Source organism: Babylonia areolata, chromosome 12 (genome assembly GCF_041734735.1).
Source record: "Babylonia areolata isolate BAREFJ2019XMU chromosome 12, ASM4173473v1, whole genome shotgun sequence".
In the NCBI taxonomy this organism is placed as follows: Eukaryota; Metazoa; Mollusca; class Gastropoda; order Neogastropoda; family Buccinidae; genus Babylonia; species Babylonia areolata.
The window spans coordinates 29697870-29711412 of NC_134887.1; the positions used below are offsets into that span (position 1 = coordinate 29697870).

At 42.8% G+C, this 13543-nt stretch overlaps 1 protein-coding gene across 1 annotated transcript in view; it reads left to right on the forward strand.

Annotated features, from left to right (window-relative positions):
* The window catches only part of LOC143288512 (ubiquitin-protein ligase E3B-like), a 71152-nt gene that overhangs the window by 28263 nt on the left and 29346 nt on the right, over positions 1–13543 (forward strand). The window contains exons 13-18 of the mRNA XM_076597091.1: positions 1451–1485; positions 2425–2454; positions 6891–7003; positions 8482–8630; positions 11490–11645; positions 13122–13296. Of these exons, the coding sequence (XP_076453206.1) occupies positions 1451–1485; positions 2425–2454; positions 6891–7003; positions 8482–8630; positions 11490–11645; positions 13122–13296 (658 nt within the window). The remainder of the gene's footprint in view (positions 1–1450; positions 1486–2424; positions 2455–6890; positions 7004–8481; positions 8631–11489; positions 11646–13121; positions 13297–13543) is intronic.

The following is a 13543-nucleotide window of genomic DNA, read 5'->3' on the forward strand; positions in this document are numbered from 1 at the left end:
GTCAGATTTCAGGCACACACACATACGCACTCAGACAGACATGTAGCATAATAAATGGAAATTTTCTTGCTGTACTTTAGTCTTTGGAGCTTGTGATGCGATTTCAGTGTTTTTAACTGACCTGGTGCGTTCGTGTAAATGTTTGTAGCAGTGTCATTTACAAAAGTGCATGTAAATAACAACATGAAGTGAACAATCAATGAAGATAATGTTAACATTTTGAATGGGCATATTGGTCTTATGAGGTTACACCCTTTTCCTCCCAGTACACGCTTCAACATGTTTGTGCCAGCGTATGTGACAACCACCAGTGGATAGTGTACAGATAAGTACAAGTTCAGTTGAGAGGGGGGAAAAAAAAAAATTCCCTTTGCCTTTCAAGTTGAGTGATAAATTTTCTCAGTCAGAGTGCAGAGTCCTTACCACTTTTCTGCCCATACACAGCTGCAGATCAGACTCGATTGTGTCCTCGCAGAAAAGGAGAATTTCCTTGCAAGCATGTGAAAACACAACATGCAACCAGGAAGATGCACCCTGACCATGCCCTCCCCCACCCACCTCCCCTCTCCATGTGCACACACACAGCACACTTGATAGGGCACACACACACACACACACACACACACACACACACACACACACAGACTGACTGACTGAAACCATTTATTGTCAGATTAACTGTTTGTTGTACTGACATTTTCGCAACCATTTGAATAAAATATATAACTGAGCAACACAAGGAAATTCTGATTTGAGGGAAGGTACGATTTAAAAAGAACATTTTTAACAAATCAATTTACCAAATTTCATTAACATAATTATCTCAAAAAATATTCTAATGCACACACATACTCACATACGTGTCTCCCCCACCCTCTCCCTACATTCATCCATGCATGCATCCTAGCAAAGAAAATTGTTGGTCTCTGACAAAAACCGCAGTTGACCTAATTAAAAGCCATCCAATTGGTCGGTTTTTCTAAATTGTTTCATCCCCCTTCTTTTTTTTTTTTTTTGCTGCAGAGGTTCCCGTCTGTTTTATTTAATCCAAAGTAGTGTTTCGTTTTGGGTGATAGTGTCAGATTTACTTGTAGAGCAAAGTTCCCATTATTCTAATTAGTGGAACTGTTTGACTCTAACATGTAATATGTCATCTTGATCACATTACGAAACCTTAATTTGATGAGAAAGAGTGAGAGACAGTGTGAGTGTGTGTGTGAGTGAGTGGGCAGGGGAATGAGGTGGGGGAATTATAATGGGCGTTTGTGTACACACACACACACACACACACACACACACACACACACACACACACACACACACACACACACACACACACACATACATACACACGCGCCCGCCCCGCTCAGATATCTACCCACAAGCACACAGCACAGGAATACTACAATATCATTCTCAGTTACTTTTTTTTCTTCTTCCTCCCCCCCAGCAAACCTGATTCAGCTGGGATATAAGGAGCTGGAGGTGAGAAATTGTTTTGTCTTCTTCTGTGTGTCCATCTCTCTGTCTCTCTGTCTTTTCTATTCATAGATACACAGTCCTAGTGTCTGAAGACGATTTCGGTCTCACAAAAAATCTTGGAAAGTTTACTATAGATTCACAGTCCTAGTGTCTGTTGACAATTTCGGTCTCACAGAAATCTTGGAAATTTTATTATAGATTCACAGTCATAGTGGCTGTTGACGATTTCGGTCTCACAGAAATCATGGAGATTATTTTATAGATACACAGTCATAGTGTCTGTTGACAGTTTCAGTCTCGCAGAAATCTTGGAAAGTTTACTATAGATTCACAGTCATAGTGGCTGTCAACGATTTCGGTCTTACAGAAAGCTTGGAGATTATTTTATAGATTCACAGTCATAGTGGCTGTTGACGATTTCAGTCTCCAGAAATCTTGGAAATTTTATTATGTTGACTATTTCGATCTCACAGAAATAATGGAAATTTTATTATAGATACACAGTCATAGTGTCTGTTGATGATTTTGGTCTCACAGAAATCTTGGGAAAATTTTATTATAGATACATAGTCCTAGCGTCTGTTGACGATTTCGGTCTCACAGAAATCTTGGAGATTTTATTATAGATACACAGTCCTAGTTGGCTGTTGACGATTTCAGTCTCACAGAAATCTTGGAAATTTGTTGTTGTTTTTATCTATTATTTTTTAGCTAGTGTGTCTCTTTGGTGTTGTTTTTTTTTTGTTTTTTGTTTTTTTTTAATAATAATTTTATATTAAAAAAAATGGTGTCAATATTCTTCAAACAAAAATTGCTTAATTATTCTTTTTTTAAGAATGAATACACATTAACTGTATATTATGGTTTTATAGGGTATTGCAATGTGTAAAAAGATAGATATCTAGGTCACATGATTCCTGGGTCACATGATTTCTTCTTCAGGGTCTGGTGGAGAATACAACTGACTTCATGGTAAGAATTGTGTTGTTGTCGTTTTTCTGTTAACCCTTTGACTAATGAACCTGGTTTTTTTTGTTTTGTTTTTTAAGATATATATTTTTTTAATTTATACTAAACAATTCATAATGCTTTTATGCAAGCATTTCTTGTTCTGAAACTGTGTTTCTTAATACTTGTGTCATTTTACAAAGTGTGTGTGTGTGTGTGTGTGTGTGTGTGTGCGCGCGCGCGCGCGATGAGGAGGCTTGGTTGTGTGTACCCACTGTGTTGTATTACTTGCTTGTGTGTACTTAGCTTTTATATGTGTTGCTTTATTGTTTGGTCCTTGGTCCAACCTTTGTCATGTTGTGTGTCGTTTTTTTTGGACTTGGCTGTGGGCTGGGTGAGTGACGAGCCTGTGGATGCGCAGTTAATTTCCAAATGGATGAATGATAAAGATTGTGTTTTGTATGAGGTCAGTGGTAGTATACATCTAAAGTGCAATTACTTCTTTCCGCATGCTTTTAACTCACTACAGACGAAGGGGCCCTGATTGGGGCTATACTGTTTACAACTGTTTCAGACGAAGGCCCCTGATTGGGGTTATACTGTTTACAACCGTTTCAGACAAAAAAGGCCCTGATTGGGGCCGTACTGTTTACAGCCGTTTCAGATGAAAGGCTCTGATTGGGGCTATACTGTTTACTGTTTAGGACGAAGGGCTCTGATTGGGGCTATACTGTTTACAACCGTTTCAGACGAAGGGCTCTGATTGAAGTCATACTGTTTACAACTGTTTCAGACGAAGGGCTCTGATTGGGGCTATACTGTTTACAACTGTTTCAGACGAAGGGCTCTGATTGGGGCCATACTGTTTACAACTGTTTCAGACGAAGGGCTCTGATTGGGGCTATACTGTTTACAACTGTTTCAGACGAAGGGCTCTGATTGGGGCTATACTGTTTACAACTGTTTCAGACGAAAGGCCCTGATTGGGGCTATACTGTTTACAACTGTTTCAGACGAAGGGTCCTGATTGGGGCCATACTGTTTACAACTGTTTCAGACGAAAGGCTGTGATTGGGGCTATACTGTTTACAACCGTTTCAGACAAAAGGCTCTGATTGAAGCCATATTGTTTACAACCGTTTCAGATGAAGGGTTCTGATTGAAGTCATACTGTTTACAACCGTTTGAGATGAAGGGCTCTGATTGGGACCATACTGTTTACAACCGTTTCAGACGGAGGGCTCTGATTGGGGCTATACTGTTTACAACTGTTTCAGACAAAGGGCTCTGATTGGGGCCATAGTATTTACAACCGTTTCAGACGAAAGGCCCTGATTGGGGCTATACTGTTTACAACCGTTTCAGACGAAGGGTCCTGATTGGGGCCATACTGTTTACAACTGTTTCAGATGAAAGGCTGTGATTGGGGCTATACTGTTTACAACCGTTTCAGTCAAAAGGCCCTGATTGGGGCCTTACTGTTTACAACCGTTTCAGACAAAAGGCCCTGATTGGAGCCTTACTGTTTACAACTGTTTCAGACGAAAGGCCCTGATTGATGTTATGAGCTAAGAATATCTTAACTGACCTTTCCACTCTCCACTGCAATAAATGCAGTGTGTGTTGCTGCGCTTGTGAGCAGGAGATTTGTTTTCACGGTGACTGGTTCACGTGAACAGTGAGTGTCAACAATGGTGTCTGACCCAGTTTTGTCTCAGTCATAAGGCAGACAACAGAATTAGACAAACTGGCCCTAAGTGGCTGTTTTAAGTTCTGAATTTAATCTGTTTCAAACTCTTTGTGCTTTCCTGGATTCGTTTACAAGTTATCAGTGTGTGCGAATTTGAACAAAAGTTATGGATACTTTCATCTTCTCACTGTATGATCGCATGAGAAGGGAAGAAGTTTTATATTTTGTACCCAACTAACTTGTTATCTTACTGATCAGTTTTGAAGTTTGCAGTTCATGAATTCTAACATTTGTTTTTTGGCGATTTTATTTCTTACCCTAATAAATGGGTCATCTGTGGGGAAAGTCAGGGGAGCTAACCAGCAGTACTAAGTGATATAATGATAATAATAATAATAATAATAATAATAATGGTATTTATATAGCGCTGAATCTTGTGCATAGACAAATCTAAGCGCTTTCGCACCAGTCATTCTCACGCACGCATAACTCTAAAACTGGAGAAACTGAAGACAAAGAAGAGGCAGGGAAGGGAGGCTATTTTGGGAAGAGGGGGGTTTTAAGGCCAGACTTGAAAGAGCTGAGTGTGGAGACTTGACGAAGCGAAAGAGACGTTCATTCCAATTGCAAGGTCCAGAGACAGAGAAAGAACGGCGGCCAACAGTCGAGTGTTTGAATCTGGGTATGCGTAAATGGAGTGGATCCGAAGCTGATCGTAGTGAGTGAGATGGAGTGTAGAGGTGAAGGCAGCCACAGAGATAGGAAGGGGCTGATTTGTGAATATATAAGTGGTGCTATTGATTTTGCGGAACAGAAACAATACAATCCTAACAGGAAGACGTTCAGATAAAGAATAGTGACTGACATCCAGACCTGTAAGCTCTGTTTTATCACAGTAGCATGACAGCATCTCTCTGAAAGGGCGTACTCGTCCACAGCAGCGAAGGTGGTAAACTGTTCTCCTTTTCTTTGCTGTAATTATTCCCCATGTCTGCATGAGATAGATTCTGAGCAAGACCAGTTCAGAGTGAAATGATTGTGATTCAGTCTGGATTGGAGTGCTTCAACTCTTTCCATATGAACGGCAAAAGAGACGACGTTAACAGCGTTTCACCCCAATTACCATCATCAAAGTATTGCAAGCGGAAGGCTCTTATACTGAAGGCGTGAATGTTGACAAAGAATACCACAATTCTGACGACGGAAGCTAAAGGTTGGGTCATTCAGACACCCACTGGACATCCGAGGGGTCTGTGTAGAGGAGAAGAGAGGACTGGCCATACTGAGTGAGTTAAGCGTGAAATATTTTCACTAGTGGTAATGTATGTATTGTGAAGGAAAAAGAATGAATACCAATTTTTTTTTTTTTTTTTTTTTTAATTTTACAACACACACATGCACATGCATTGATGTACGTATATGTATGCGCACAAACACATTTATGTATGCACACACAGAACACACTCTCTCATGCGAGACAGAAGAAGAGAGAGAATAAGCTTCACATTCTCACATGTAAATTGTTTCCTATTCTGCATTACTTCATGGATCATTGTCAAACTGAAAATCAAAACAAAACAAAAAAAACCATAGAGGTATTGCACTGTAGCGACACCCCCTCCCTGGGGAGTGCAGTCTGAATTTCACACAGAGACATCTGTTGTGACAGAAAGTTGTACAATACAATACAATACAATACAATACAATACAAGACATGGGGACTGCAGTCTGAATTTCACACAGAGACATCTGTTGTGACAGAAAGTTGTACAGTGCAATACAGTACAATACAATACAATACAATGCAATATAACACATTACAGTACAATACAATACATTATAATACAATGCAATACATTACAATACACTGCAGTGCAATGCAATACAATACAGTGCAATGCAATACAATACAGAACAATACAAAACATTTCATTACAAAATAATGCAATAATACAACATAACACAAAACACAACAATTTGTTTTCTCTTCTGGCTTTTATCGCTTTCGCTATGGCCAGCTGTGTGGCTGGCTGGGCTATGAAGAAACAGTTCACTATGGCCAGCTGTGTGGCTGGCTGGGCTATGAAGAAACAGTTCACTATGGCCAGCTGTGTGGCTGGCTGGGCTATGAAGAAACAGTTCACTATGGCCAGCTGTGTGGCTGGCTGTGGGCTATGAAGAAACAGTTCACTATGGCCAGCTGTGTGGCTGGCTGTGGGCTATGAAGAAACAGTTCACTATGGCCAGCTGTGTGGCTGGCTGTGGGCTATGAAGAAGCAGTTCACTATGGCCAGCTGTGTGGCTGGCTGGGCTATGAAGAAACAGTTCACTATGGCCAGCTGTGTGGCTGGCTGGGCTATGAAGAAACAGTTCACTATGGCCAGCTGTGTGGCTGGCTGTGGGCTATGAAGAAACAGTTCACTATGGCCAGCCACACAGCTGGCCGGGCTATGAAGATACAGTTCACTATGGCCAGCTATGTGGCTGGCTGGGCTATGAAGAAACAGTTCACTATGGCCAGCTGTATGGCAGGCTGTGGGCTATGAAGAAACGGTTCAGTTCAGCTCAGTTACACAAGGAGGCGAAACTGCGTTCGGACAAATCCAAAAACACTACACCACCACATCTGCTGAGCAGATAACCCCGACCAGCAGTGTAACCCAATGTGCTTTGTCCTTGAGAAGAAAAAAATAACAAACAAACAAATCAAAAGAATAGATAGACAGATGGATGAAGACTTTTGAGTGCGTGACGTTCCCCCTGTTGACAGACGGTGATGATCCGGCTGCTGGAGAAGTGTAAGGCGTACGTGCAGAACAAACGCTCCAACCTGACGCACTGGCACCCCGTACTGGGCTGGTTCTCACAGAGCACCAACCAGAGGTATCACTTTAAAAAAAAAAAAAAAAAAAAAAAATCTTTTACTCTCTGTCTTTCTTTTTCTCTGTTTTTTTCTTTCTTTCTTTCTGTCTTCTTTGTTTGTTTGTTTTTTTGCAGCTTCATCTTCTGCATTGTATTTGTAGCCAGTAGCTGAGAGGTTAGAATGTTTTGAGTTTCTGTCTGAGGATCCCGGGTTGGATCCTAGCTGTAGTGCTTGGTTGGTTGGTTAGCGATGGAGATGTTTGGTGGGTAATGGAAACATAAACATACGCAGCATGCACACTCCTGAAAACAAAGTATGGCAGCCTAGATGGCTGATTCAGCCTATAACGTCCCGCTTGAAGATTAAGGAGTGAGCTGCACTCCCCAAATGAAGAAGAACTATATGTTGATCGAATGCAATACTACCACATACACACACACACACACACACACACACACACACACAATCAACCACCTGAAATAGAACCATGGCTATTAGTGGGTGATACGATAAACTGAGGTACAGTATGCAGCATGGATTTAGCGCGCGCACACACACACACACACACACACACACAAAAAAAAGAACCTGTGGCAGCAACAAGAGGTTTGCCCTTGGCAAAGAACCCACTTTGATGGGAAAACAAATGCACTTGCAGACAGAAGAAGAAGAAACAACCATGTATGGGTGGTGCTGCAGTGTGGCAATGTGCTCTCCCTGTGGAGAGCAGCCCCAGCATCATCACACAGGACAGTTTCAGTTTCAGTTTCAGTAGCTCAAGGAGGCGTCACTGCGTTCGGACAAATCCATATACGCTACACCACATCTGCCAAGCAGATGCCTGACCAGCAGCGTAACCCAACGCGCTTAGTCAGGCCTTGAGAAAAAATTAAAAAATTAAAATAAAATAAAAATAAATAAATAATAATTATGATATTAAAAAAAAAGGTAGTAGTAATGAAAATAATAATAAAATAATAATAATAATAATAATAAATAAATAAATAAATAAGACAACAATGATGATAAATAAGCAAATAAATGTAAAACATGAAGCCACACATTCACACATACACCCACCCATGCATAATCTGTTGGGACAAAAAAGGAGTACAATACAATACATGTTCTGTAGTAGTCTTTGGTTTGCATTGTATGTTGTGAAAGTCTTCGGTTTTAAGTCTTTTCCACTCCCAAGTGATATTAGACCGGAAAAAAAAAACCCAAACAAAAAAAAACAAACAAAAAAATCAAAAAAACAAAACAAAGGTGGATGGATGATGGGGGTGGAAGTAGGAGAAAAGGGGGAAGGGATGTGCGACTGTGTGTGCTTGTCCGAGTGTGTGCATGTGAGTGTGTGTTTGCGTGCTTGTGTGTGTGTGTGTATGTATGTGTGTGCGTTTGCGTGTGTATGTGTGTGTGTGTGTTTATGAATGTGTATGCGCGTGCGTGCACGTGTGCGCACCCGTTCCTTCAGCTGACGCGCGCTGCGTTGCAGGCTTCACGAGGCGCTGCCCTTTGTGGTGCAGCAGCTGCAGCTGTTGTGGAGCGAGCGCATGATCCGCCTGCTGTTCACCGCGCTGTTGGAGTACGTCCACCTCAACGCCTCTCACTCCTCCAAGGCCTCCACTCCCTCCCCGTCTAAAAGTAAGGGGAGATACTGCGATGGTGGTGATGGTGGTAGTGGTGATGGTGATGGTTGTGGGTGGTGGTATGATGATGATGGTGGTGGTAGTGGTGGTGGTGGGGGGTGGGTGGTGGTGATGGTTGTGGGTGGTGGTGGTGATGGTGATGGTAGTGGTGATGGTGATGGTTGTGGGTGGTGGTGATGATGGTGGTGGTGGTGGTGGTGGTATGATGATGATGGTGGTGGTAGTGGTGGTGGTGGGTGGTGGGTGATGGTGATGGTTGTGGGTGGTGGTGATGATGATGATGGTGGTGGTGCTGGTGGTGACATGATGATGATGGTGATGGTAATAGTAATGATGTTGATGATGGTGGTTATGGTAACCGTGATGGTGATGATGATGGTGGTGGTGGTGGTGGTGGTGATATGATGATGATGGTGATGGTAATGGTCATGATGTTGATGATGGTGGTTATGGTAATCATGACGATGATAATGATGATGATATGGGTACTTAAGTAGCACCTACCCTCCGTCAGAGACCAAGCTCTAAGAGCTTTACAAACATGCAGTCATTTGCACAACAGGGCTGACTGCCTGGGAAGAGCTGACTTAGAGATGCCTTTGGGTGCTAATGATTCATTTCCTGTGTCATTCAGTTGGGTTGCAGTCACACACGCATCCATGCACTCCGGAGCACACACACATGCACACAGGTACATGCGCGCACGCACACACACACACACATGTCATTTATTTGATAATAAAATTATTATTATCATTATTGTTGTCATTATTATAACAAACCTTTCTCATCAAAGAAGAAAGACACAAAATCCTCAAGTGCCTCACTCCTTTCAAAAGCACATGCTTACTTGTATATTAATGTCTCCTCACTCTTCTGTAACTCAGCTACACTCTCTCTCTCTCTCTCTCTCTCTCTCTCTCTCTCTCTCTCTCACACACACACACACACACACACACACACACACACACACACACACACACCACAGGGAAATTTAGAGAAAACTTAAAAGAAATTTATTCGCACTCATTCACACATTCATTCTTTATTTCAAAGTTCAACCTGAGACTAATCGGCCAACACGCAACAGAACACAGCACAACACAGCACAGCACAGAACAACACAAGGTAGCAAATACAGCATAACACAACGCAGCACAGCACAGCACAGCACAGAACAACACGCGCAGCAAATTCCGCATAACACAACACAGCACAGCACATAACAACACAGCACAACACAACACATCACAGTTCAGCACAACACAACACATGCAGCAAATTCAGCACAACACAACACAGCACAGCACAGAACAACACAGCACAACACAACACAACACAGCGCAACACAACACAATGCAACACAACACAACATAGCACAGAACAACACAGCACAACACAGCACAGCACAGAACAACACAGCACAACACAACATAGCACAGAACAACACAGCACAACACAGCGCAACGCAACACAATGCAACACAACACAACATAGCACAGAACAACACAACATAGCACAGAACAACACAGCACAACACAACACAGCGCAATGCAACACAACACAACACAACACAAACACAACACAACCCGACACAGCGCAAGGTGACACAGTTCATACTGGCACTGTCTCTTTCAGTTCGAAACCCAGGCGGCTCCTCCCCCAGAATGTTTTTCTCACACTGCGGCACAAGTCCCACTGGGGCACCTTCAGTGACCTGCTGCCCCCCCATGGGCGCTCGCACGACAGGAAACTCTGAACACCACGCATTCACACACTTCGAAATTTCACTTTAGCTTTCCCTTTTTACGCCTTTTTCTGTTTGTTTTCTGTCTCTCCGTCCCACTGTGCATGTGTGTGTGTGTGTGTGTGTGTGTGTGTGTGTGTGCCCTTTACAATAGCAATCAGTTATTTTGCCTATATTCATTCCATATCCTACTCTATTGTTGTGTGTATGTGTGCTCTGTGTGTGTGTATGTGTGTTGTGTGTGTATGTGTGCTGTGCGTGTGTGTGTGTGTTTGTGTGTGTGTGTGTGTGTGTTGTGTGTGTGTTGTGTGTGTGTGTGTATGCGTGTTTGTATGTGCATGTGTGTGTATGCCCTTTACAATAGCACTCAATTATTTGGCCTCGATTCAAACAGACACCGTTTATCCTACACCCTGCTCTGATGTTTCGTAGTGATTTAACCTTTAATGTATATTTAATTACACATACTTGACCGTGACCCACTAGTGCAGACTCCGGCAGGGGTTAAATTTAACATTTGATGTATATTTTATTGTTGCAGCTACAAGACATAAAAAGAAACTTTTTTTGGGGGGGTGGGGTGGGGGGGGTTATATAAAGATAAAATGGTGTGGTCTTACAAAAGGTTAACAGCTGTTAACCACTTGGTACTTATACATTTTTTGATTCTCAAGATTTCAACTGAACACAGCACTGACATACATGAAGTTATATCCTGTCTGTTTACAACATAATTATAGTTCACATTTATACAGTAGTTTGTTGTTGTTTTTATTAGTATTAGTTATAATAGTAGTATTAGTATTATTACTTCTACTGCTACTACTATGACTACTACTATTCTTTTAACTGTTATTTTCATTACCTTTATGATTATTGTGATGACCTTGAGGATAATGATGACGATGATGATGATGGTGATGATAATGATAACAATAATGATAATGATGACGATCATTATGTTGACAATGATGATGGTGACGATGATGACAATGACGACGATGATAACGACAATGATGATCATGATGATGGCAACGACTACGATGATGATGACAACGACGACAATGATGATGATGATGATGATGACGACAATGGGGATGATGACAGACATCCTGAAGAAAGCACTGGAGAAGGCGTCCAGCAAGGGCAACGGTCCTCGGATCAAGCTGGAGAGCTCTGTGTCCATGGCCACCTGCCTGCCCTGCGCCCTGTACAGAACCACCCTGCAGACCCTCACTGAGCTCCGTATGGACATCCTGGGAGGTCGGCATCCTCTGTGTGACTGACACTGATGTCTGACTCTGACCCTCTGTTTGATTGACACTGATGTCTGACTCTGACCCTCTGTTTGATTGACACTGATGTGTGACTCTGACCCTCTGTTTCATTGACACTGATGTGTGACTCTGACCCTCTGTTTCATTGACACTGATGTGTGACTCTGACCCTCTGTGTGACACTGATGTGTGACTCTGACCCTCTGATTGACACTGATGTGTGACTCTGACCCTCTGATTGACACTGATGTGTGACACTGACCCTCTGATTGACACTGATGTGTGACTCTGACCATCTGTTTGACACTGATGTGTGACTCTGACCCTCTGTTTGACACTGATGTCTGACTCTGACCCTCTGTTTGATTGACACTGATGTGTGACACTGACCCTGTGTTTGATTGACACTGATGTGTGACTCTGACCCTCTGATTGACACTGATGTGTGACTCTGACCCTCTGTGTGACACTGATGTGTGACTCTGACCCTCTGATTGACACTGATGTGTGACTCTGACCCTCTGTTTGACACTGATGTGTGACTCTGACCCTGTGTTTGATTGACACTGATGTGTGACTCTGACCCTCTGATTGACACTGATGTGTGACTCTGACCCTCTGTGTGACACTGATGTGTGACTCTGACCCTCTGTTTGACACTGATGTGTGACTCTGACCCTCTGTTTGATTGACAATGATGTGTGACTCTGACCCTCTGTTTGACACTGATGTGTGACTCTGACCCTCTGTTTGACACTGATGTGTGACTCTGACCCTCTGATTAACACTGATGTGTGACTCTGACCCTCTGATTGACACTGATGTGTGACTCTGACCCTCTGTTTGACACTGATGTGTGACTCTTACCCTCTGTTTGATTGACACTGATGTGTGACTCTGACCCTCTGTTTGACATTGATGTGTGACTCTGACCCTCTGTTTGATTGACACTGATGTGTGACTCTGACCCTCTGTTTCATTGACACTGATGTGTGACTCTGACCCTCTGTTTGACACTGATGTGTGACTCTGACCCTCTGTTTGATTGACACTGATGTGTGACTCTGACCCTCTGTTTGACTGACACTGATGTGTGACACTGACCCTCTGTTTGACACTGATGTGTGACTCTGACCCTCTGTTTGACACTGATGTGTGACTCTGACCCTCTGTTTGACACTGATGTGTGACTCTGACCCTCTGTTTGACACTGATGTGTGTCTCTGACCCTCTGTTTGACACTGATGTGTGACACATGAAGGGGGTTCAGGCACAAGCAGGTCTGCACATACATTGACCTGGGAGATCGGAAAAAATCTCCACCCTTTACCCACCAGGCGCAGATACCGAGATTCGAACCCAGGACCCTCAGATTGAAAAAAGTCCAACGCTTGAACCACTCAGCTATTGCGCCCGTCGTCTCCTGATTGATGAATCATTCTGTCAAGTCTTGTCTTCCCAGGCCTGAGCTACACGGAGACTCTGCTGCCCATACTGTGGCGCTTCCTCTGTGACCTGGGACCGACCTGCGGCCTCAAGACCTTCCTGGACCTTCTGTCGCAAGCGCCCAACTCCACCGTCCACCCTGTCTTCTCCCTCCTCACCCTGTTCTGCGAGACCGCCAGCCACCTCATCACGTGGGTGAATCAGATTTCTGTTTTTCCCCCCAGCAGTTTTTTTGAAATTTTGTTTCAAAGGTTTACAGATACATATAGAATTTTGTACAGTATTGTATTGTATTGCATTGTATAGTGTTGTATTGCAATGCGTTGCATTGCATTGTAGTCTTTTTTTATGTCAGTACAGTATTGTATTGTATTATATTGCATTGTATTGTGTTGCATTTTATTGCATTATTCTCTATGTCTCAACAGATTTCTCTGT